Below are 27102 nucleotides of genomic sequence, written 5' to 3' on the forward strand. Positions count from 1 at the left end.
CCGGGCATCGCTAGGGTTTCCAACCTCAGGATTGGCCTGGAATCAGCATCAATCTCCTGGTGACTATTGAAAGCAATCTGGAGATTTTAATAGGATATTTAAAGAAAATGACGTTGCGTCATGTTGGAAAGAAAATTCTCTTGGAATAGCTTCAGTCAGAGTTGGCAACCCTAGGCAGCACCTTCAGAGCTGGGCACCCAGCCAACAGCTGCCGCTCTCTGGTTGCCCAGCTATGAAGGCAGCGCAGAAGTAAGGGTGGCAGTAACCACAACTCTCCCCCCCCAAATAAGCTTGTGACCTCCCTGCAACTCCCTTTTGGGTCAGGACCCCCAAATTGAGAAACACTGGTCTCCCCTATGAAATCTGTATAGTACAGTATAAGGTAAAAGCACACACACAAAAAACAGATTTCATGGGGGGAGTGTGACAAAGGGTAGATTTTCCCTTGTTATGTTGTATGTGAGCCTATGTGAGTTTTACTGTTTTGCATGAATATTGTGTGCCTCAGTTTCCCTGTGTGCTTCACCAATACCTCGGGGTGAGAATAGGGGTGTGTGTGACTTTGGCTGAAACCTCTGGGGCAGGTGAGGCTTCTCCAGATGCCTGCACATATGCTATGACTGGTGCCCTTCAGAACCTGAGACCCAGGAGAGGGGATGCGACCAGGTGACTCTTTGCCCGGGAAGTGACATAAAGAAGGAGGAGGAGGCACAATGGAGGGTGTCTGAGGTCGGGTCGCTGGAAGTTGGCAGTCTGCTTGGGGGGACTGGAAGAGGGGAAGTCCAGGGCGTCTGGCCCAGGACTCCCCAAAATGGACTTGGCTGAAAGTCACTGATTTCTGTGCTAACAAGCTCTGTGCTACACTGTGTTCCTGTCAACTAATAAACCCTTCTGTTCTACATGCTGGCTGAGAGTCACTGCTGACTGCAGAGCTGGGGTGCAGGGCCCTCTGGCTTTCCCAGGAGCCTCGCCCGGGTGGACTTTCTGCGGGAAGCGTTCGGTGTGGAAGGGGATGCTGAATGCTCTGAGGTCAGATCCAGGAAGGTCAAAGCTGTATAAGCTACTTGCCCTGGCAACAGTATGCTCAGAGAAAGGAGGCATGCTCCTCCAGAGTCCTGGCTGTCTTCATACAGAGAAGTTCCAGAACATTGCCCCAGTGACTTCGTCACAGGGAGACCAGATTTCATGGACCATGATACGTTTTTTATGACTGTGAATTTGGCAGGGCCCTAGTCATGGGGGAGGATGAAGGAGAAAACAGGCAGGGGACTAAAGGTGATGGGGCAATAAGGAAGGGCCCAGAGGGGGTGTGCAGCAGAGAGCCCCTAATCTTTCCCACCATCCCGCGAGGCCCTAGGGAGCCAATGGCACCGCCCAGGGGAGCTTCTCCTGGAGACCAGATCGAACAAGGGAATGCAAATAGGCCTCACAGTTGCAGACCCCCCCCATCCAGTTTCTTCCTGCTGCAGGGGTAGATGACCAGGGTGCTGCAACCTGACACATCCTATATAGGTGTGCACCAGAGTCTCCCTCTCACTGCAAAAGGGGCAGGTGTCAGGGGAGTTTGTGAACCACATCAGGCAAACACCTGTGCACGCAGCCCCATGGAGGAGCTGCCAACTAATATCCCAGATGGGCTGTGGAGCTGGAAGCCATGGCAATACCACTCAACGATGCACCCACCACAAGGAGCTGGGGCAAGGGAGTAGCTCTTGGGCATCTCTGTGGTCTCCCCGGTGCTGCTGCTCACCGGCCCATGGTACTATGTCCCCTGCTGGGCCTGGCCATGGGCAACCTGGTTCATCTGGATGGTCCTGGGGGTCAGGGCCCATGTTGGGAGAGGAGTTACGTGTTCCTGCCCCAAGTTCCACCTGCTCAGGGCACCAAGACAAGATGTTGCTCACAGCAGGATTGTGCAGATGTTCAAATATGCGCCATGGGCTTTGCCATGCTCCAGGGTGCCGCAGCTGTTGTGTGCTGGGACACATCTATGGGCAGAGCTGCACTAAGTTATAAACATATGCCTGGCAGCCTGCTCCCAGAATCATGTGATAAGATCAGAACCTCAGTTTCCATTACAAGAAAATGTTTCTACCCCTCCTAGTTGCTAAGAAAAGCTTGAAAACATGACCTGAATGTGATCAGTGCTGTGATGTCTGCCTGACTCTGTAGCTGCCTCCAGCAGGGAGAAGAGCATTAGGCACTAGAGTCGTGGAAGATGCTACCTGGCCTCTCACTCACCACCAGAACAGATAAGGCTGCTCATGCTCTGGAGTGTCCTCGGATGCTCAGATTGAGATGCCCCACTAAGTATTGTAGGATTAATTCCCCTTTGATGGGGCTCAGATGCCTTACAGCCTTTTGTTTCCGAGGATCAGTTTGAGGACTTGGGGGGAAATGGTGACCATCATCCAAGCACGTTCCATTTGTGACACCCCAAAATGAGCTGTCATTTTTGGCAGATTGTGCTTATATATGTTTTATACTCATCCTTTTCCCTTTCTACATGCTTTGAGTAGCAGTGAAATAATTTAAATGTTGGCGTTGATAAATATCATTGGACATCTGAGCTAGGATCACAATTAAAATATAAAATATATATACCAAAATTAAAATATAATATTGAATCCATGCTGAGACCTTGAGAAACTGCTGATTCCCCAGATAATATTCCTTTTCAGCATCTTCTGGCAATCGGAAAAGAGCAACATCATCTGCTTTCCCAACCCATTTTGGCTGTGTAGAAAAGAACCCCATGTGGTTCCAAAATTGGGAAATTTTCTTTGTGTCTGCAATGCTTACTTCTCTGCACTACCAGGAAAGTATAATCTGTACAGATCCTTGAAATACAAGATTGGGTTCATGGCTGTTCTTACTGTAAACAGTAATGAACATAAGAACAGCCACACTGGGTCAGACCAAAGGTCCATCTAACCCAGTATCCTGTCTTCCAACAATGGCCGGTGCCAGGTGCCCCAGAGGGACAACATTTTCTGGCAAGAAGTTCCACAGATTGACTGTGCGTTGTGTGAAAAAAATACTTCCTTTTGTTTGTTTTAAACTTGCTGCCTATTAATTTCATTTGGTGGCCCCTAGTTCTTGTGTTATGAGAAGGAGTAAATAAAACTTCCTTATTTACTTTCTCCACACCAGTCTTGATTTTATAGACCTTTATCATATCCCCCCTTAGTTGTCTCTTTTCCAAGCTGAAAAGTCCCACTCTTATTAATCTCTCCTCATACGGCAGCCGTTTCATACTCCTAATCACTTTCATACCCCTAATCACAGCTATCTTCGAGACATCACCAATCTTCCTGAGGAAACTACAATGCATTGGTGATCTTCCTGAAAACACAGTCCTGGCCACCATGGATGTAGAAGCACTTTACACCAATATTCCACATGAGGATGGATTACAAGCTGTAAGGAGCAGTATCCCTGATGAGGCCACAGCATGCCTGGCTGAGCTTTGTGACTTTGTCCTCACCCACAACCATCTCAGATTTGGGGACAACTTATACCAGGGGTAGGCAACCTATGGCACGGGTGCCAAAGGCGGCACGCAAGCTGATTTTCAGTGGCCCTCACACTGCCCAGGTCCTGGTCACTGGTCCGGGGGGCTCTGCATTTTAATTTAATTTTAAATGAAGCTTCTTAAACATTTTAAAAACCTTATTTACTTTACATACAACAATACGTTAGTTATATATTATAGACTTATAGAAAGAGATCTTCTAAAAATATTAAAATGTATTACTGGCACGTGAAACCTTAAATTAGAGTGAATAAATGACGACTTGGCACAGCACTTCTGAGAGGTTGCCGACCCCTGACTTATACCTTCAAGTCAGCAGCACTGCTATGGGTACCCACATGGTCCCACAGTATGCCAACTTTTTTATGTCTGACTTAGAACAACACTTCCTCAGTTCTCGTCCCCTAGCGCCCCTCCTCTACTTGCGTTACATTGATGACATCTTCATCATATAGACCCACGGAAAGGAGGCCCTTGAAGAATTCCACCTGGATTTCAACAATTTCCACCCCACCATCAACCTCAGCCTGGACCAGTCCACACAAGAGATCCACTTCCTGGACACTACAGTGCAAATAAGTGATGGTCACATAAACACCACCCTATACCAGAAACCTACTGACCCCTACACTTACCTACATGCCTCCAGCTTCCATCCAGGACACATCACATGATCCATTGTCTACAGCCAAGCCCTAAGATACAACCGAATTTGCTCCAATCCCTCAGACAGAGACAAACACCTACAAGATCTTTATCAAGCATTCTTAAAACTACAATACCCACCTGGGGAAGTGAGGAAACAGATTGACAGAGCGAGATGGGTACCCAGAAATCACCTACTACAGGACAGGGCCAACAAGGAAAATAACAGAACACCACTGGCCATCATGTACAGCCCCCAGCTAAAACCTCTCCAGTGCATTATCAATAATCTACAACCTATCCTGGAAAACGATCCCTCACTCTCACAGACCTTGGGAGGCAGGCCAGTCCTCGCTAACAGACAACCACCCAACCTGAAGCAAATACTCACCAGCAACTACACACCACACCACAGAAACACGAACCCAGAAACCAATCCCTGTAGCAAACCTCGTTGCCTGCTCTGTCTCCATATCTACTCTAATGACACCATCAGAGGATCCAACCACATCAGCCACACCATCAAGGGCTCATTCACCTGCATGTCTACTAATGTTATATATGCCATCATGTGCCAGCGATGCCCCTCTGCCATGTACATTGGCCAACCAGACAGTCCCTATGTAAAAGAATAAATGGACACAAATAGGACATCAGGAATGGGAACATACAAAAGCCAGTGGGTGAACAATTCAATCTCCCTGGACATTCTATAACAGATTTAAAAGTAACTATTCTTGAACAAAAAAAATTCAGAAACAGATTTCAAAGAGAAACAGCAGAACTAAAATTCATTTGCAAATTTAACACCATTAATTTGGGCTTGAATAGGGACTGGGAGTGCCTGGTTCATTACAAAAGCAGCTTTGCCTCTCCTGGAATTGACACCTCCTCATCTATTATTGGGAGTGGACTACATCCACCCTTATCAAATTGGCCCTGCCAACACTGGTTCTCCACTTGTGAGGTGACTCCCTTCTCTTCATGTGTCATTATATAACGCCTGCATCTGTAATTTTCACTCCATGCATCTGAAGAAGTGAGGTTTTTTACCCACGAAAGATTATGCCCAAATAAATCTGTTAGTCTTTAAGGTACCACCGGACTCCTTTTTGTTTTAGACTAACACGGCTACCTCCTGATACTAATCACTTTTGTTGCCCTTTTCTGAACCAATTCCAATATATCTTTTTTGAGATGGGGAGACCACATCTGCACGCAGTATTCAAGATGTGGGCCTACCATAGATTTATATAGAGGCAATATGATACTTTCTGTCTTATTCCCTTTTTTAATGATTTCCAACATTCTGTTCGCTTTTTTGACTGCGGCTGCACATTGAGTGAATGTTTTCAGAGAACTATCCACAATGATTCCAAGATCTCTTTCTTGAGTGATGGTAGCTAATTTAGACCCCATCATTTTATATATTGAATTTCATTTGCCATTTTGTTGCCCAGTCACCCAGTTTTGAGAGATCCTTTTGTAGTTCTTCACAGTCTGCCTAGGACTTAACTATCTTGAGTAGTTTTGTATCATCTTCAAATTTTGCCACCTCATTGTTTACTCCTTTTTCCAGATCATTTATGAATATGTTAAATAGGACTCAGGCCCAGTACAGACCCCTTGGGGACACCACTATTTACTCTCTCCATTCTGAAAACTGACTATTTATTCCTACCCTTTGTTTCCTATCTTTTAACCAGTTACCAATCCATGAGAGAACCTTCCCTCTTATCCCATGACAGCTTACTTTGCTTAAGATGACTAATACTAGACTAAGGATTCTCAATCTGGGGATCGTGAGCGGGCTCCAGTCATCCTCCTTTTTTTTTTTACCCTTTTCATTATTTTTAAAAATAGTCTCTGCAATCATAATGCTAGAAATATCTTGAAAAGGAGAGCTGAGCTTTAACTGATGCAGTGATGCCTGCATAAATCTGCAGACAACCTGAAACAATAGCTCAGGGATTTTCAACCTAGGGGGCATCGCACCCAGCAGAGTTGCAAACAGATGTCATGATGTTGTAAACACACGCACTTCCCCAAGCTGCTAAACCAGCTAGGTTGGAAGGGAGTACCAGTATGGGAAAGTAGGTCTCAATATTGAAAAAAGGTGAGGACCAGTAACTAGACAATCTAATAAATGGAAATTATTTATCCTAAGTGGTTATAAAAATGTATCTTAAGGTAAAATATATTAATGAAAGTTTATTATATCACACCAACGTCTTACACTGCAATAGTCATGCTGCTGAATAATAAGTGCATGATTGTCAAAAGATTATTGGTCTGACTACATTCAGAAATTATTATTTCAGTTTTATTGCTGAGGGTGAGGATGTGGAATCTAGCCTATCAGTTGTTGTTTTTTCAGGTTAAAGAAGAAAGAATAGTTGTGCTCGAAACAGAAAATGCTCTTCTTCATCTGAAACTTGCAGAGGTAATTATTTTGTGCATGCTTAATCTCTTGTAAAGTGGGTGGAGATGTATCCATGTTGTTTGTGAGTTGGAGCTAAAACCCACCACCTAAAAAAAGAAGTTGGAATCCTTTTTCTCCTTTTCAAATTGTGTCATCTTCCTGTGGAGTAAACTTTCAAAGGATAGGGCACAGCCTCACTTTTTGTGAGCACAAATTTTTGCTGGCAAAATTTCACATTTTCTTTAATCGCAGGTGCAAATCAGGTAATCAGAAGTGCAAATACTAGAATACTTGCCTGTAATTTCATGCCTTCAAAAATGAACTGAGGGAGTAAACAGGCATGCCAAATTTGAGAACTTTCACACTGAATTACCTTATTTCTGCTTGCAGTTGAACTGGACGTGCAAAATGTAAGTGCAAATTTTGGGGGTGCAGTTTACACCCACAAAAAGGAGGCCACTCTTTTCAAATATTTGGTCATAAGTAGGTTTCAGGAACCTGCATTTTATAATTAATGGGCTTATCAAAGCTGCTCTATTCAGTGTCTTCATATTTGTGTACATGTGTGTCTTGTGTTGGAGGGAGTAAAACAAAATGTCATATAAGCAGTTGGAAAAACCTAGCTATGGCTAAACTAACCCACTTTCTTTCATCATACCACTGATCAGAAGGGACAACTATTTCTGGAGCTATTATTGAAATAATGAGCAGTCCTCATAAATACTGTAATATTTTGCCTCTTCAAATCTGGGTCTCTAGAGATTAAAAGAAATTTGAGCAGTTGTTTGTTGTGCAAGACCAGGACTGGCTGTGTGGATTAGAGGTAATAGTGACTGTCAGTTGAGACGTTCTAATCCAGGCTGAGTCATTAAATCGCTGTGTGACCTCAGGAAAGCCACTTGCCCTCACTGTGTCTTGGTTAACTCTGCTGGATGAAATTGGGTTTGATTAAAAAAATAAGAAGTCCTGACTGCGAGCCAGATGGTGCATCGGAGCTGACTTTTGCTGGGTACACAAAAGAATACTGTACTTTTTTTCAGCGAAATATATTTTTATTGTCTTTTGTAGCATTTAGTGAAGGTATTCTTAGGAATTTGAACTGACCTTTTGATCTCAAGCATACAATATGGAGATCTTGTCTACATGATGTTTAGTCTGCACCGGAGAGTTTTATATTTTAGTTTGCACTAGTGTGTCATGCATTAACTGGCCCATGTGGCCCTTGCTGGCTCACACTGGAAGTTCACTGGTGTGCATTAATGCAGTCCTGTTTCAAACCGTACTATATTAACGTGCACTGGGGAACTTTTAGTGTGTGCCAGCAGAGTCTACCCGGGTCAGTTAGTGCAGGACACGCTAACAGAGACTAAAATTTACACTCCTCTTCTGTGGACTAAAGCATTATGTAGACAAGACTAAGTTTTTCAATATTCTGCCTGTAGGGCTAATCAAGCAGGCAGTCTGTCACGAATCTAGACATTGCTGCTAGAAAAATCGATTCCAGAGTTTCACTTGTTAACTACCAAATATACTGTGTGGCTGGAGCAGATAAAGATAAATGGGGAGCACCCTGAATGCACCACAAGCAGGAGGAATCATTGCCAATGGTTTCTGACAATCAAAATATCCTTTTACCTAACTGTCTTAACAGAAATGCAAGTACAAAGCTATGTATAGAAAAATATAATATAATCTGTGGTCATGGGTGGTTTAATCATTTTCATGATAAACTTCAGATCCTTTCCTCCTCGTAGAGTGGAAGGAAGGGACCACTGTTTTGGTCTTACAACTTGAATATCCTTCCCCTTTTTCCCCATTTTACTTTTTCTTCCCCTAATACAAAAGCCCCCAGTAGAGCTGGTGCAAATATTTAAACCCTCATGGAAATTTTCAGGGAAAATAAAAGATTTTTTTTTAGGTTTTCATGGAAATTCTCCGTGGGAAATTTTGAATTTTCAGTGGTTTTGGCTGAAAACTACCAGATTTTTGCCAAAAATGTAAGTTGTAGTGCTTAATGGGAGTTGCAGCTTGTTCTTTGTCCCCATTCTCCTCTGTGGGCCAGGATCGCCAGCTGGACTACAGCTCCCATGATGCATCAGAGTCTCCCTTTTTTGGTGAGGGGAAGCTGTGCATCATGGAGTCGCTGGTTGTGGTGCGTTATGGGAGAGCAATGCCCATTTTTGGCCAAAGTCTTTTGAGGAAAAAAGGAACATTTCTGCAGAAAGCAGACACTTTTCATGAAAAACATTGTTTTACTGAAACCCCAGCCCTACCCCCATGTCACTTTTACTCTTTGACTGGACTCTTAAGAAACCATCAGTGCCACTCCTTTGAGTTAAATGTTGGCCTGTCCAGTGCACTGGCCCAGAGGCATAAAGGGATGCAAGCACCCTTGTGCCAGCTGTCTGCATCGTAGGCAGCAATGTGGGCTTTGCAAAGTGGCTACTGACCCTCTTTTGCTCAGGTGGTTGGGTTGGGGGTATAGTGACACCTCCATTCCCACCCTGCACCAGCCAGCACAGAGAAGCTTCTACATTGGATATAGATTTGATGAAATTTGCTCGTCCTGGGAGCAGTGGGCTAACCAGGAGGGAGGTTGTGGCTCTCTGAGCCACAGGACTGTCTACACACAAACTTGTGCTGGGTTTAAATAAGCAGATTTAGTTAAACCATGGTCCCTTGTGAGTGAACACACTATCTTAAACCTGTTTGTATTGGTTTCTTTTGCTCCACAAATAAATTGATACAAACCAGATTTAAATCACTTTAAGTGTGTCTACCTTCACAGCACATTGATTCAATTGAATTGGCTAAAAATCACACAATATGCTGCCCTTTATCTGCCCCTTACTTAGGACTTGGTGGTGATGGGGGACTTCAACTACCCAAACATCTGTTGTGAAAATAACACAGCAGGGCACAGATTATCCAATAAATTATTGAAATGTATTGGAGACATTTTTTTTATTTCAGAAGGTGGAAAAAAACACTAGAGGAGAAGCTAGATTTGATTTTGACAAATAGAGAGGAACTGTTTGAGAATTTGAAAGTAGAAGGCAACTTGGGTGAAAGTGATCATGAAATGATAGAGTTCATGATTCTAAGGATGGTAGGAGGGAAAACAGCACAATAAAGAAAATGAATTTCAAAAAGGCAGACTTTAGCAAACTCAGGGAGTTGCTAGGTAAGATCCCTTGGGAAGCAAATCTTGGGGGAAAAAGAGTTCAAGAGAGTTGGCAGTTTTTCAAAGAGACATTATTAAGGGCACAAGAGTTAAATTATCCCACTGTGTAGGAAAGATAGGAAGTATGGCAAGAGACCACCCTGGCTTAATCAGGAGATCTTCAATGATCTGAAACGCGAAAAAGAATCCTACAAAAAGTGGAAACTAGGTCAAATTACAAAGGATAAATATAAACAAATAACACAAGTATGTAGGACAAAATTAGAAAAGCCAATGCACAAAATGAGGTTGAACTAGCTAGCGACATAAAGGGTAATAAGAAAACATTCTACAAATACATTAGAAGCAAGAGGAAGACCAAGGACAGAGTAGGCCCCTTACTCAACGAGGGGAGGAAACAATAATGAAAAATGTGAAAATGGCAGAAGTGCTACATGATTTTGTTTGTTTGTTTCAGTTTTTATCAAAAAGGTTAGTAGCAATTGGATGTCTAACATAGTGAATACCAGTGAAAATGAAGGTATGATCAGAGGCTAAAATAGGGAAAGAACAAATTAAAAATTACTTAGACAAGTTAGATGTTTTTAAGTCAACAGGGCCTGATGAAATATATCATAGAATACTCAAGAAGCTGACTGAAGAGCTATCTGAGCCATTAGAAAATATCTTCAAAAAGTAATGGAAGACAGGAGATATTCCAGAGGACTGAAAAAAGGCAAATACCATGCCAGTCTATAAAAGGGGGAATAAGGACAACCTAGGGAATTGCAGGCCAGTCAGCTTAACTTCAGTACCCGGAAAGATAATAGAGCAAATAATTAAGCAATCAATTTGCAGACAACTAGAAGATAATAAGGTGATAAGTAGCAGTCAGCATGGATTTGTCAAGAACAAATCATGTCAAAGCAACCTAATAGCTTTCCTTGACAGAATAACAAATCTTGTGGATAGGAGGGAAGCGTAGATATGGTATATCTTGACTTTAGTAAGACTTTTGATACTGTCTCCTATGACCTTCTCATAAACAAACTCGGGAAGTGCAAACTAGATGGAGCTACTGTAAGGTGGGTACATAAAGGGTTGGAAAACCATTCCCAGAGAATAGTTATCAGTGGTTCACAGTCAAGCTGGAAGGGCATTTCAAGTGAGGTCCTACAGAGATCAGTTCTGGATCTGGTTCTGCTCAATATCTTCATCAATGACTCAGGGTACGTCTTCACTACCCGCCCTATCGGCGGGTAGCAATCGATTTATCCGGGATCGATATATCGCGTCTCGTTAAGACGCGATATATCGATCCCTGAACGCGCTCACTGTCGACTCCAGAACTCCAAGAGCGCGAGCGGCGGTAGCTCAGTCAATGGGGGAGCCCCGGCCGTCGAGCCCGCGCCGTGTGGACCCCGGGTAATTTGATCCAAGATACTTCGACTTCAGCTATGCTATTCGCGTAGCTGAAGTTGCATATCTTGGATCGATACCCCCCCGCCCCCCTCCTCAGTGTAGACCAGCCCTTAGATAAAGGCACAAAGGGTACATTTATAAAGTTTGCGGATGATACCAGCTGGGAGGGGTTGCAAATGATCTGGATAAACTGGAGAAATGATCTGAAGTAAATAGGATGAAATTAAATAAAGACAAATGCAAAGTACTCCATTTAGGAAGGAATAATCAGTTGCACACACACAAAATGGGAAATGGTTGCCTAGAAAGGAGTATTGCGGAAAGGGATCTGGGGGTCATAGTGGATCACAAGCTAAATATGAGTGAACAGTGTAACAATGCTGCAAAAAAAGCAAACATCATTCTGGGATATATTAACGGGAGTGTTGTAAGCAAAACGCAAAAAGTAATTCTTCCCCTCTACTCTGCGCTGATTAGGCCTCAACTGGAGTATAGTTTCCAGTTCTGGATGCCATATTTCAGGAAAGAGGTGGACAAATTGGAGAAAGTCCAGAGAAGAAAAATAAAAATGATTGGATCCTGTTTTCTAGCTCTTTATGAGGGAAGACTGAAAAAAATGGGCTTGTTTAGTCTGGAGAAGAGAAGACTGAGAGGGGACATGATAATGGTTTTCAAGTACATAAAAGGTTATTACAAGGAGGCGGGAGAAAAATTGTTCTCTTTAACTTCTGAGGACAGGACAAGAAGCAATGGGCTTAAATTGCAGCAAGGGCAGTTTAGGTTGGACGTTAGGAAAAATTTCCTAATTGTCAGTGGTTAAGCACTGGAATAAATTGCCTTGGGAGGTTGTGGAATCTCCATCATTGAAGATTTTTAAGGGCAGGTTAGACAAACACCTCTCAAGGATGGGCTAGATAATACTTAGTCCTGCTTTGAGTGCAGGGGACTGGACTAGACCTCTCGAGGTCCCTTCCAGTCCTATGATTCTATGGAAAAGCCACAATTTAGTCCTCTGTGTTTTTTCCTAATCAATCATGTTTTTAATAACCTTACTATTTTGCCAGCATTGCACTGGAGGGGTCATTTTTGAATAGCACAGAAAATTGAATTCTCTTCCACTAAAAAACAAAACAAAATAAACGTTTCTTCTAAATGTTTCTTATTTTTGCTTGAACCATATACGTGGAGGGATATACTCAGTAGAAAAAATATTATAAAATAGTAGTTCTTTACTGGTATTGTTGTTAATATCTTAAATTATTAAAACTGAAAATTTAAAAACTGTGTATTAGTTTATTTTATTACTTCATGCAGTTTGCATTTGTTTGCCACCTACTAGGGCCCTGATCCTACAGTTACTTCCATGAGGACACCTAGGTCTGCAAGCATGGATCTATTGGGGCCACATTTTGGACAATGCAAGTAAACTGGTCAGTTTCTCTTCTATTTGTAGCTTGTTTTACTTTCAGCTTCTCCTGGGCTAACACAATACTACAAATTCTGGGTGGCAAACACTTCAGGGGAATGATAAATCCAAAGAGGAAACTATTTGCATAGAAAAGGTCATGGGAGTATTGATAATAAAGGTAAAACCTGAGAGTGAAATTGAATAGAAGCTGACTATAAAGAAAAGTGAAACTGACCAAACCACTTTTATTGTCCACCCTGAGAAAAATAGAAAAAATAAAACAAGCAGAATTAATAGCAAAAATTTAAGTTAAATGTTTAAAATGCTCTTAATTTTAATAACCTCAAACATTCTGAATAACATAGCCCCAAATCCTGCAAAGACTTATTCATGTGCTTAATTTTGCACATGAGTAGTCCCATTTACTTCAGTAGGACTATATATGTGCATTTAGTGAAGCACATGCATAAGTGTTTGCAAAAATGGCACCTAAGAGATTTGAATCCTGGGAGTCCTTTTATAAAATAGACTAAAAGAAAAAATGCCATGTAATCAGTAGATAGGAGCTGTCACAATTTCTGGCTAATCAAGTCTATAATAAAAAATATGAATTTATAAAATACCTTGTGTGCATCCCATAGACAATCATGCAGCTTTCATTCTACTATATTTCTAGTGTCAGGTAACCTTTTTCAAAAAGTTCTGACCTGCTGTACTTTAGGTAGTGCTTAAAGACTGGATGACTTTCAGATCAAAAACCCTTGTGAGTATCCTTTTAAATATTAACATAGAAAGATTTGTGCTAAGATATGGAGGAATGAAGATTTTTCTCATGGGGTATTTCTAAGCTGGAGTTTTATATTTACCTGCATTTTCTGAGCACTCTCAAAAGAGGAGTCAACCCTTCAAAATGCAGGAGAATCTCTCTCTGCCTCCCATATTACTTGTTGCTCCAAATTGTTTACATGTAAAAAGAGTAATTGATTACAGTGATTTGAGAGTACTAGTAAAGGTGAAAAATTAGGTGATCTTCTGTTCCAGAAGTTGTCAAACTGTGGTGCATGGAGTCCTTAGAGAGGGGGGAAAGCTGGGAAAGCATGGGCCCAGATTCTCAAAGGTATTTAGACACCTAACATCCATTGGAATTAGACACCTTAATACCTTTGAGGATTTGGGCTGTTAGTTCTTTTTCTCCTCCTTGTTGCCAGTTATTAAATTTAATTAAAATAAGATTTTTAAAAATATTAAATATTTCCCTGCCTTCCTTTATCGTGTAAGCAATTGTAGCTGCTCCAGGGATGTTATGTGTTTGGGTGGATCCTCCTATTTCATTATTGCAATCCTGAATAGGAGGTGTTCTGCTCTGGAAGACAATTTTTCTATTAATATGTAGTCCATACTATGAAAAAGTTTTGAGAACCTCACCCTGCTTGGATAAGTACAAGATGTTTTTGGAGAGCATAAATCATTCTTGTGACATTGTGCAGTCTATATGGTTTTATAAAAACTTGATAATAAGTCAATATAATGTAACTGAGATAGTTTTAGAGAAAATACGGTAATAAGTGAATGTAACGTAACTGGGATATGCTTCATGCAAAAGGTCTCTTGTAAGGTATCATTACAAAGCTTATAATCTACTGAGTATGATCATCTGATTTGTATAAATGTACCACTCTTGTATCTAAAACTAGAAATATAAAATGTAACTCTGAGGGCCTATTGTAATTGTGTAAAGTGTGGACCATTAAGGATGGTTTGGAATCTTGATGACTCCCATTGTCTGCAGATGGCTGTATTTACCTGTGAGTCTTCCTGTATACGTGTGTGCTGGCAAGTGAGTAATGAAGTCTTGCAGTGACATGTGATCATGTCACCTGAACTGGAATCCATCTTTAACCTGGTGCTTTTTCAGTGAGGGGGGGGTGGAAACCCAGAGGGACAAAGGGTTCCTGCCTTTTGCAAAAGGGGGGAAGAGAACAGAGAGGGAGAGGAGCCATCATGAAGAATCCCCTAACTATCACCTGAGCTGCAACAAGAGCTGTACCAGGGGAAAGAATTGTGCCCAGGTCTGGAAGGTGTCCAGTCTGAGAAAAACTTACTGAAGCATCTCTGAGGGTGAGATTATCTGTATTCAGTTTGATTAGGCATAGATTTGCGCATTTTATTTTATTTTGCTTGGTGACTTACTTTGTTCTGTCTGTTACTACTTTGAACCACTTAAATCCTACTGTCGGTATTTAATAAAATCACTTTCTATTTAGTAATTCGCTCAGAGTATGTATTAATACCTGGGGGAGCAAACAACTGTGCATATCTCTCTATCAGTGTTATAGAGGGCGAACAATTTATGAGTTTGCCCTGCATAAGCTTTATGCAGGGTAAAAGGATTTAACTGGGTTTAGACCCCATTGGGAGTTGGGCATCTGAGTGCTAAGGACAAGCACACTACTGTGAGCTGTTTTCAGGTAAACCTGCAGCTTTGGGACAAGTGATTCAGTAGGACTGTGTCCTGTGTCTGGAGCCAGACAGGAGTGTCTGGCTCAGCAAGACAGGGTGCTAGAGTCCTGAGCTGGCAGGGAAAACAGGAGCAGGGGTAGTCTTTGCACATCTGGTGGCAGCTCCCAAGGAGCTTTCTGTGATCCAACCCGTCACAATTCTTATTTATGTTTTTGTTTTGTTTTGACAACAGAAGTTCACTGGGCATCATGTTGCTCTTGTTGTCTCCCGTGTGTCACCTGTAATTGAATCTTTGGTTCCACAATAACTGTCATGGCAAATTAACTGAATTAAATCAATCCACTGTCTCATTGGATTTAGTTCTTTATTGTCACTAGAAGTGGTGTTATTGCACTCTATCCTGCTATCTTAATTTAAACAACTGGGAACTGCAGCCACAACTCATTTATAGATTGAATTAACTGGAAAGCAAGTTCCATGGTAGATACCAGTGCACTTTAGAAATAAGAAAGAAGAGTACAAATGCTAGTTAAGAATTGACAGGTGTCAACAGGTTATGGGGGGGAATTGAAATAAGACATGTTAGCTAGCTTTAGTGGTGCCAAGATGCCTGTAAACAAGGGTGATGACTGAAAAGTGCTTGTTTTTTTATATTATGCGGGATATTGCTCTGCAGAATTTTACAAGTTCTCTGCATAGATTTCATTTTCTAGTGATCTTCAATATAATAAAGGTTGTAGTTTCAGTTCAGTTACAAAATCCATTTTCTTCTTCTAGCTTTTGGATTAAGTTTACACTTTTAGATTTTTGATATTAATTATTCTATACATCCTAAAAAAATTGGTTTGGCCACTTTAAACTGAGGGCCTAGTGTACCACTGTATTATTTGATGTTTACACAAATATCACTCCGCTGATTTCAGTGGAGTTCTGCTGGTGTAAAACTGGAGTATCACAATGGTAAGTCAAGGTCTGAGTATTTAATTAAATTGCTTCAATAAAAATGAAAATCCAAGGGAAATATAATCCAATATAAAACACAACTGAAATAATAGTAGGAAGGTGTTTATAGTGACATAACCTGGCAATTCAGAGAGCAGGCTGAAACACCTTCTTTAACCTATTCCATTGTGCCTATGCACTTCAGAACATATTGTATGATTTTTAATGTCATCTGCTAATTGACAAACCCTGCAATAATTAGCCCTCTTGTTTGGGATTAGAAAAGAAGAGCATTACAGCCTTCACTCCCATTTTTTAGTTTTAGTTTTATTTGGTTATGGTCTTTAATATTTCATTTTCATAGTTTGAAGGAAAACTATTGTAAAATTTGGTGACTTGTATTAACTCCTCCCCCCGCAAAAAAAGCTGATGAAGCATTGTCTTTTTATCCGTAAGGGATAAAAAAATAATCTTCAGTTATTTTTTAAAGTATGGTTTTCACAGACTGATCTTTTTTCACTACTGCAAATATGGAATATACTGTATTAAGAGATGGCATTTGGGTGCCTGTGTTCTACTCCCTGGCTGGTTCTACTGTAGAAATCTCCTATGTTAGACCAAAACATACACTTACAGAGTTGTGAATCTTCAAAGTGACATTCTCCAATATTTTTTTTTAACAGTGTCGAGGGTTGTTTGGAAGAGACACTAATGAAGTGGCACAGCTTAACTTTGTTCATGACAAGCAACAGAACTTGTGTAGAAGCACGAGCTCCGTTATAATCCAGGTTTATGGAGCAATACAGGTAAAGAATCTTCGTAATAATGCAGAGATACTCAGTGCACTGAAGCAGTCGTAAAATATGTTAAAAAAGAAACAGTCTGTTCTAAGTCTAAGTATGTTAATAATTTCTGAAAGATAGCCTGATCCTAAAAACCTCTGCATGTGACACTCCCATCAACTTCATCAGCAGTTCCCCACGTGAAGGGCTTGTGGGAACGAACCCATGAGCAGTCTATATTTTATTGGTCAGTGTATGTTTGTTTTACAGAAGCTAAAACATTTTCAAGGCAATGAAAACACCAGAGTTGTCCACCCAATTATATTAAAATGTGTTATACCTCTGTTAAAAGATACTGACTGCAAACAGGCCGTAAAGCTGTGGGTTTCTCTCAAGGACACTTGCAGATGTCAGCTTTTTTAGAGGAACATGAGTCTCTGAGTTGATGCCTAAAACCTGTATAAAAGGAGTGCATCTGAACCTTCTTTAAAGGAGAAATAACAGAAAAGAGGAATGTGGTGTTTAATAAATGAAGTGTGCTAATCTCATTAAAATGACCCTTCATAGAAAATCTTATAATACTATTTTAAATTTTAGGTTAGATAGAATGGCAGAGCTGATTGGGATGCAACACATTTGGACTGTGATGGCTTTCTATCAACAAGGAGATAAATGTGTTACAAGAGGCAAAAGCTCTCCAGATACAATTCTAAATTACCTGTATTCCTAGAACTGTCACTGAAAAACACTGGTTTTCTTACCCTGTGGTGTTCTGTAGCTTTTCGGAGGTAAAGCTGCAGCAGATTTTTTTTTTGAACCTTCAGTACAATTTATTGTCTTACCGTTAAAAATTAGTCACATAATTAATTCACAGTGAAAGGCTGACTATGTAGTACTAGTAATATCGAAGTGCCACAGAGTAATGCTCAGCACTTTCTCATCTTCAAAGGGCCTTAGAAAGTGTTAACCATCCCAACACTGCTGTGAGGTAAATCATTATTAATAACTATTATTTATTTTTAAGTATTTGTATTTAAAATTACTTGTATATGTGATTCATAAGCATGTACATCACACACAGTTAAAGTGTCCTGGTTTTAGTTAACAAAATAAAAAAAAGATACTTTGTTCCACATGTAGGGCCTGATGCAGTGATGGTCTGAGCACTTGCTATGAAATTTCCTGCAGACGTCAGTTGGAAATGAGATGACTCAGCATCTCGCAAGCTCAGTCCTTAAATAAATCAATTCATTATGTGAAATATAAACGTTCTTCTTGGTTGTGATACCTGACAGTAATTATTTGCATTATGGATATTTTATCAGTTCTCCGACTGCTATTTTTACATCTTTTTTAAGATGCTGTTTTCTGCTTATTGCATAGAGACTTAAGCGAGACCTGAAGAATCTCCATTCATTTGCTCTTGAGCTTTCAAGAGACTTTCAACATCAATGCAAGAATTCTCTTTACCAAGTTTTGACTGCTGTCCAAAGGATCCAGCTGCAGAATGAAGCTATGCAAAGTAAGGCTCCCCGCATTTATGTTTCAGACATTTAACATTGATATTACATTTCTTTCATGTGTTTTGTTTGGTTCTGACACAGGTGTCACTTAAATTTTGGTTGTTTTTTTTCATTTAGGCTTCTAGATCATGGGCTTTCCTTAAGCAGGTACTACCAAAAATATGTATGTAATCAAATATTTTCACAGGGCAGCATGCCTGACAATAGTTTGGATCGATTTTTTGTGCTGATTGCAGCTTCTACTAGACTGCCGAGTTGGCCCAGTTCTAACATTTTAATGTGAATTTTTCAGGCTTGTTATCTTGATTGTTTTGGAATAGTAAAATAACAAATGTGTTACCTTAGCTGAAACTTTGTACTTTTGACTGTACCAGGGAAAATCTCAGGAGAGTTCAGCCTTTTCAGAATAATGTCAGAAAATAGGGCAAACTGGATTTTTAATTTTTTCCCTATGTTTTAGGAAGAAAATATACTTCTTAATTAAAAAACAGACATACACAAGGTATTGTGTAAAATGACACTATAAAGATTGTTTTCAAAACTTTGACTTGCAGAACATGTATAAATGCAAAGCATGTACTTGTGTGCACAAAACTCACCAAGGCTTTGAGTCTGCAATTGGAGCCTCCAGTCTGGACTCCTGCACATGTTCAGAACTCATTGACTTCAGTGGGACCCCACACAGGCATACGGATCTGTGTTAGCGGATCTGATGGCAGGATTGGGGGCCAGAGTTTTGAAAATGTAACCATCAAGATCTGATTTAATTTATCCAAAATGCAGGAATAAAAAGTAAAAACTGAAATTTGTGGGCCACTCAGCAACTCGCAATGTTATCCCCAGGTATTGCAATACATGAGAAACAATTGTCCATTTTTATGCTGCAAAAATCAATTAGGTCTGGGTCTTATTTGACTCCAGGGGGATTATTCATTAATGGTAGCAAGCAGAATGCACAGTGGCAAGTGTGTGCCGGATCAGTCCCAATGAACTTTTGCCTATTAGTTAGACAGACGGATTAAACAAAGACTATGTACTCTGCATGGGTTTAGAATGCGCCACTGCCAAGATGAAGAAAACAATTAAACAGACCACCCTTGATACAGTAGTGGAGAACAAAGTAGAAAATTGAACCGAGATTAAGCTGAATGTTCCAATTTATCAGGCTCTGGGGGGCAGTTATCCATAAACAAATACAGTGTTGTAAGCTAGTTTTTAAAGTATTCTTTATAGGTCCCACAAAGTCCTCTGGCCTGTTCTAGTCTTGCTGTTCACATCCCTTAATACATCAGTCTGTGATGTCACAGCTAAGAGAAACTTCAACACATATCAAAATAGCATGTTGGCGGTTGGGTGAATTCTATGTTTTCTTAATCTATATTTTTCAGTTCATTATTGTAATGTATTAATTATAATATTATGTACCTGGAAATATAAAATATTCATGTTCTGAATTAGGTCACAGTCTTGCATTGTAATCTGTGTGGGTGCAGCCACTGATTTCAGTGGAGCTGTGTGTGAGTGCAGCAGTTCCATCCATGTGGTTCGCAGTGCAGGATTGGGACCTTATGTAATAGTGACATTTACAAGGATGTCAAGAAGTGGTGAGCTATTAACTCATGGGAAATGTTTTCAAGTGTAACACTTACATAAATGTTAATAATGGTAAATAGTAAAGATATCCAGCAAGGCCCAGCATTAGCACAAAAAATATTCTCGTAGGATAAATTTGAGTTTGAAGGACTCAAAAGACTGACCAAATGCACACAAATTCTAAAGTATTTTTTAAAATAAATGCAAATGGAAAAGGTAGGAGGAACTTTTCTGCTGTAAATTTGTTTGACCCCAACTAAATGTAACTTAGCATGATACAAAAGGTATGTGGTCGGATACCCTTATCCCTCTTAACTAAACGAGGTAGAGGTGGGAAAGAGTATGAACGAAATAGTAAACTACATTGTCAGCATCATAAACTTAAACAACCAGGCCAGGTTCACAGATCATCATGGAAGAGATTCTACCTGGAGATTTGTCCATCTGGTAAAACAAAATAAAATTGGTGGGCCAGTTACACAGTCTTTACTATCATAGAGATATATTCAGAATTACTGTCATGAGATGTACACTTCATCCCTTACTAGCAGTAATCCCAAATATATATACCAGGGAAATCATATATTATCCATTTAACCTCATGAAATAGAGGCTCACGCTGAAATGCTTGATAGGTAGATACCCATAGAAAAATGTTAAAAAGCATTCCAAGTATGTAAATTGCCAGAGTCTGGTGGGTATAGAGTGAACTCAAACAGTTGTAAAATAACTGAGTAGCCCCTTATTAGATGTATTTAATCTCAGTCTGAAAACTAGACACTGCCATCTTTGCTATGTGAAGTGTGAATAATAGTAATTCCCAAACCAGGAACAGACCCATTATTCTGTCCTTATTACCATAGTTCCCTAGTTAATGTAGATGTTATCATTTTAGCAAAAATATTGGCAGACTGACTGACAGGGGTCCTCCTGGGACTCATATATCAATCAAGCCATTTATGTGATGGGTGGCAAGTTTCTGAAAATTTAAGAAGACTTTTTAACTTAATCCATCATATAGATACTCTCTGAAAAAGGCCACATCAGTGTCTGTGGACCCAGAATAGTCTTCAAAAGATGGAAGAACTAGTATTGTCAGTGCTTAGCAAATTAGCAGTTACTAGGGTTGCCAGGTGTTTGATTTTCGATCGGAACGTTAAAAGTCCGGTCGGGGGTGCTGCAGGTCTAAGGCAGACTAGTACCTACCTATCCTGGCACCGTGCTGTGCCCCAGAAGCGGCCAGCAGGTCCAGCTCCTAGGCGGGAGGGCCACGGGGCTCCGCGCGCTTCCCCTGCCCCGAGCACCAGCTCTGCACTCCCATTGGCTGGGAACTGTGGCCAATGGGAGCTAGGGGTGGGCAGTGGTGTCTGCGGGCGAGAGCAGCACACGGGGCCTCCTGGCCCCTCCCCCCCATCACCTAGGAGCCGGACCTGCTGGCCACTTCCGGGGCGCAGCACAGTGCCAAGACAGGTAGGGACTGACTGGGAGCAAATTCTAACCCTGTACCTGACCGAATGAATAACTGGGGGAAGAATTATTCCACCACCCCAATAAGCTATAGATAGGTTTTATGGAAGCCACAATAGCCCAATCTATGAAAGCCTCCATGTCTCTTTACACAGGCTCCTCCTTCCTGTGGTGGGGAAGATGGAAGACGATGTGGAGCAGCTCATCCCCTAGCCTGCCCAAGTCCTGCCCCCTTTGTGCTGTCACTCTGGGCCTCCTTCCCCAGGAGCTGAGCTCTGCACCAAGCAGGAGATGTGCATTCTCTGCATAGTCCCCTGGAATCCTGCGTTTGCCCACTTTTGCATAGCCCAGCCTCACCAGCTCTGCTGCCTGGGATGTCCCCTGCACCTGGGGAAGAGAAGGGGCTGGATTTGGGCCCAAATGAATATTCTTCCCGGACTTTTCTGTGCCTTCAAAATGTTCCTTCTGACATTAAGAACAAAACAACAGACCTGCTACTTTAAAAGCTTGTATCAAATTACCCTCAATTTCTTGTGGGGAGATTAAAAAGCAAGACAAACCTCTGCACAGTATAAAAATGCATTATCCTAAAGAGCAGTATTACAGACAAATAGAGTAGCTGACAACCTATAGATAGCATCTGTTTAAGACTAAAACAGTGTGCAACAAAACCAGTTACTCAGGCTGGTGCTAATCATTTAGAAAAGATAACTGATGTTTGCCCTCTTATGCAATCTCTCTTGCAAGATAACTGCAACAACATTGAAAGGTCTAGTGATGTGAAGCATATTGTATCATGGCTCTCTAACCTAGAAGTTAGGGGAACCATTTCCATTGGGTTTGATTGGCCTCATTTTTAAAATATGGAACCAGTATGGGAAGAAAAGATGAAAAATTATGACATTAACACGATGTTTGTAAACTATCACTCGTGTTCATTCTGCTTGTACAGGATACCCTTTTCCCCACCCTGTGTCTGTCTTGTCTACTTAGATAGTAACCTTCCAGGGGTAGGGGCGGTGTCTTATTCTGTGTTTGTACAGTGCCTAGCACAATGGATGTCAGTATGAGTTCCTAGGCACTACCATAATACGAATATGAAATAATAAGAAATAACTTCTAGAGTGGCTCACAGGGGAAACAAGCAGGAATCCCAGGAGAACACAAATGATAATGGTAACAAATGGCCAGGTACATAAACAAATAGTTCCACACAAGAAAGGTTTAGAAGTAATTGCCTGTTAGAAAATGGGCTTTGTGGCACTTTCATTAAAAGGGTCCATCTCTACTGCATATAAAGCTTCACAAAACATGAGCGGCATAATGGTTTATTCCTTTTATGGGAGTGAGCGTTGGGAAAGCATGTATGAAAATACCAGCTGTCAGGTGCAAGAACATGAGGTAGGGGGTTGTTCAGTGCTTGGATAAACATAGCTTGCTGTAGACCTTTATTTGTTTCCTGCAGATCCCAAGGAACCATCTGTCTTCGAAAAACCATTGTGACAAACTAGTGACCATTGTGACAAGCTAACGATTGATTTCTGTTTTCATAATTACTTTCACAACAAAAAGGACTAGAATTTTTTTTTTAAACTAAAGCACAGATTAAGTGGAGCAGAGCTTGTAATGTTCACCAGACCTCTCGCAGAAGCTCACCTCACAAAGATCACCTCCAATAACTAAAACCATTTGCTCTCCAGCTTGCTAAAAAAATAGTCCTAAATGCTAGTTCTTAAAGAGGATTAGTGTATAAAACAAACAAGAGATTTTTACATCATGCTTTAGCTATGAGGGGCTTCACTTGGAAAATCTTATGTGAGGGAGCTGTGCCAAGTGGTCAAGTTCAGGCCTATAATGGAAAATGTCTTGCAGCCTAGCAGGGGTCACTGTTATAATTCCATAATACAATTCCTCCTCTGTTGGTTTCTCCAAGAAAATTCAAGAATTGAGTGTTGCTGTGTATATTTAAAAATTATATATATTACTATCTTATGTGGCCCAAGAGAGAAGTTTCTGTTTAGACTTCCAGGGTAAAACTGAAAAATGTAACCCCCTTATTGTTGAGGTTTAACCCAACATTAACCCACAAATGATTGCTCAAACTAAGCTTACTAGATTTACTGAATGCAAGAAAGGGACCATTCTTTATGCAGCTCTTGGGTCTTGCCTTGCCCCTCCAGCTGACCGTTTCATGTACTCCTGGTAATTTGCATACTGGAGAGTACCTCAAGGCTGACGGGTGAGGCATACAGATTGGGAATGGCAAAAATAATATCTGGGGAAATTCCAATATAAGACAAAAGTTGTTTAAAGTGTTCAGATTTTTAGCTTCTAGCCGGGAGTATAAGTCACATGCTTGTCATGTTGAGATCTTAAAATTCAATATTAACTTCTTTATAAAAAGGTGAATACAGCCTGGTGGCCTTATTGTTAATCCAACTCTAGAGCCACATTCGTGGGCTACTGTACTTCTGTGTCACTGGACATCTCGCTAATGTTGGGGACTTTGATTTCTTGCTGGGGTTCCTGGGAGGTTGCTTTCTCTGAAAGTTTACAGGTGTTTATCATCTGCCACATGGACCTTTCAGTGTGCATGTAATTAGGTTGAAACAAAATCATCTGTGAGGTTGGAGAGCTTTTACTCTGCTCTATCCATCCCTCTTCAGTTTGTGTGAGGAGGACTCTCATGGGATTTCAAAAGATTAAGCTTTCTATAAAATCCTAGAAATGAAGTGTACTCTGGCACCTTATGGGGAACATTTTCTGTTTACAAGGGTTTAGCAGCACACTAAATGAGTCGCATGTCTAACTCTCTTCTTACTGTATTGAAAATTTATGCTCAGCTGAACAAGCAGAGGCATGAAGTAATGACTCTTCTGCCTTCATTATATGTATAGACTCCATTTTCCAGGACAGTCAGACTCCTGTTCCATCACATGTGAAGTATTTTCTCAAAATACTTCATGTCATTGCAACTTGCAAAAGATTTGTACTCTCCTATCTACTCGTGACTCCATGGGTATCCAAGCCTGTCTGTTCATGCTAGAGCACTCCCCCATTTCCACCTTAACTCCTTAAGAAGCCACCCACAGTTGCAGCTGCCTCAGCACTTTTCCTCTGCATAGGAGGGGAGCACATGCCACTATTGATGCCTAATGAGTCTGCAGAAGAGGTGGTAAGAATGGTATAGATCACCACCTGTTTGCTCAGTGTAAGAAAAAGCCCATCACCACCATTGCAGCATGTCTGATGTCTCCCAGCTTAAACAGCCAGAGTCCCAAGATGGCCTCTGTAAATTGATCTCTCACATAGTGACAAATAGCACTGGCCTAACTGGACTGGCAGATCTGAATGATCTTTGAATGCCTTGTACGTCTAATAATTTAACATTTTCAAAGTTATGTATTTGTGTCCATAGTAACTGTGCTCCTAGTTCACTTAGGTGCTATTGAAAATCCTACCTGTATATCCCAAGAGTTTGGGTTTTTAAAATGGCTTTCTTCTTCCAGCATTCCAGACAAAAGCATTTGATCTCGAGCAGTCTTTACAGGAAGTTAATGAGAGATACCAGCAAGAAAAACAAAAGAGAAAAATACTTCACAACAGTTTAGTTGTGAGTATCTATAATGAGAGAACCATTGAGACCTCCTGCAATTATATGCATAATTTCCCAAACATCATAACTAATGAATATGCTCCTACTTGATGTATCAGATCCTTTGTCTATGTACCATATGCTTCTTTACAGAGGCACATCTGCTTTTTGCAGCAAGTCATACCATATTGTTCCTAATCAGAAATGTCTTTTAAATATAGTACTTGTGTCCATTGCTCTAAAAAGTCTCCCAGTTCTCCTCCCTTGCAAACTCTTATGAATGTTCTTAAAAAGTTAAACATGAGTATTTGCAGGACCAGGGCCTACATGCATGTCCTCTTGTAATAGTTTGTACTAATTACATTTTTATATTATAATCCCAGGAACTGAGGGGAAATATCAGAGTGCACTGCAGGATCCGTCCCTTACTGCCTTTTGATACTGCTTCTGGACATTCAGTCTCACAAGATAGGTAACTTACTTTTGAAATATTATTCTTGTAGTTGATGCATACAGTGATGTACAGAGAGAACAGTGGGGGTGTATGTGCGGGATGTGTGTGAAAATAAATATTTTCTTGGTTTCTTGGGAGGACTGCAATCTTATTATAAAATATATATTGTAAAGGTATTGCCAACATCGGCTTTCTTCTATCAAATTGATAATGTGACATTAGAGAAGGAAATCTCACACTTTTCTGTTGTTCAATAAAATAGTTGTTTCCATGTGTTGTTTTGTGATACTGTGGGCCAGACTCACTGCCGACATAAATAGGTGCAATTCCATTCACTTCCGTGGAGTTGCATCTTCTTACACTACTGGGGTATTTGGTCCTATAACTCCAGCCCATTATGCAATCACTTGTAATTGCCAACACATTTTGGGATGGAAGAGGAAAGGCAGGATTAGGTTTGAGTAAGTAAGAAGCAGGAAATTGCTTAGATGGCTAAAGGAAAAGAAGGGAGGGATTAAAATAGCAAGTGAGACAGAGAAAAAAGAGCTATGTGTGTGGTTAGACACCAACCGCACTATGATCTTCCGAGATTAGAAACCACAATTTAAAACCTTTAATTTGGGAAGAGGGGTGAAAGAGAGAAAGAGCCCTAAGGTATAAAGGTGATCCTTAAGGCCCAGCATGTAAGAGGTCACAGAAAGAACCCAGGTCCACTGCCTATTTCATGGCTGATCTGCGATGGGGGCTATAAAAGCACAGGGGAAGCAGTCAGGATGGCTACTCAGATGAGTTTGTGTCCTCTCTTCCCCCCTTTATTGAAAGCTGCAAAGACCTCTATTATTTGTTAGTAGGTGCAAAGTTGCTTGTTTTGAATTTTCCTGCTAATAAAAATAGCCATTTGGAAAGAACCTTGGGTTTACCAATAGTTTGGAGCTCTATTTTACCTTCCCTGGCTGCTGTATCTGCCTGTTGGCTTAGAATATATTTGAAAAGCCTATTTATTTTTGCCAACTCTGTTCAAAATATAGTCATTTTAAGTATTAAAAAAACAACTTATTCAGGAAATTTCCAGGAGTGCGATGAGGAAATTTTGTATAATGTATGCTTTTTGTACCTGTAAGGGACCTGATCACTGTTTCTGTACCCTCTGAAATAATAATACATTTAGCTGCAGAATTGCAATGCAGAACAAAATAGATAATGCCATACAAATGATTGCTAAGGCCTTGGCTACACTCGTGGATTCACAGTGCTGACGCGGCAGCGCTGTGAAGCGCGAGTGTAGTCGCGCCGCCAGCGCTCCGAGAGCTCTCTCGCAGCGCTGTATGTACTCCACCTCTCCGAGGGGAATAGCTTGCAGCGCTGTGAGCGAGCGTGCAGCGCTGCAGGCGCTGATTACACTGGCGCTTTACAGCGCTGCGCTCGGGGGGGGGTGTTTTTTCACACCCCTGAGCGCAGCAAGTGCAGCGCTGTGAATTGCCAGTGTAGCCAAGACCTAAGTCTAACTTGTCTTAATGTGCTGGAACAGTGTTCAAACAATGTATGAAAACTAAGGGTCCAATCCTGCAAACACTTACAAGCATGAGTAAATTTACACACATCAGTAGTCTCAGTCAGTTTTGGACTAGCAATATATGTAAAATCATTTATGTCAACAAGTGTTTGAAGGCTCAGCTCAAGTACTTTAGAAG

The 27102-nt window shown here is 40.9% G+C and overlaps 1 protein-coding gene across 4 annotated transcripts in view; it reads left to right on the forward strand.

The window, feature by feature from the left end:
• Positions 1-27102, forward strand: part of KIF25 (kinesin family member 25) — a 71763-nt gene that overhangs the window by 949 nt on the left and 43712 nt on the right. For 2 of the 4 annotated variants that reach the window (XM_005303943.5, XM_005303944.5), the window contains exons 2-6: positions 6558-6623; positions 16681-16803; positions 18163-18301; positions 24872-24975; positions 25341-25429. In XM_005303943.5, coding sequence (XP_005304000.2) covers positions 6558-6623; positions 16681-16803; positions 18163-18301; positions 24872-24975; positions 25341-25429 — 521 coding nt within the window. Of the gene's footprint in view, positions 1-6557; positions 6624-12606; positions 12618-16680; positions 16804-18162; positions 18302-24871; positions 24976-25340; positions 25430-27102 lie in introns of those variants that run through there. The other 2 variants (XM_065590456.1, XM_065590455.1) reach the window with 2 other exon arrangements.

The sequence above is a fragment of the Chrysemys picta genome, chromosome 3 (genome assembly GCF_011386835.1).
Source record: "Chrysemys picta bellii isolate R12L10 chromosome 3, ASM1138683v2, whole genome shotgun sequence".
NCBI lineage: Eukaryota > Metazoa > Chordata > Testudines > Emydidae > Chrysemys > Chrysemys picta.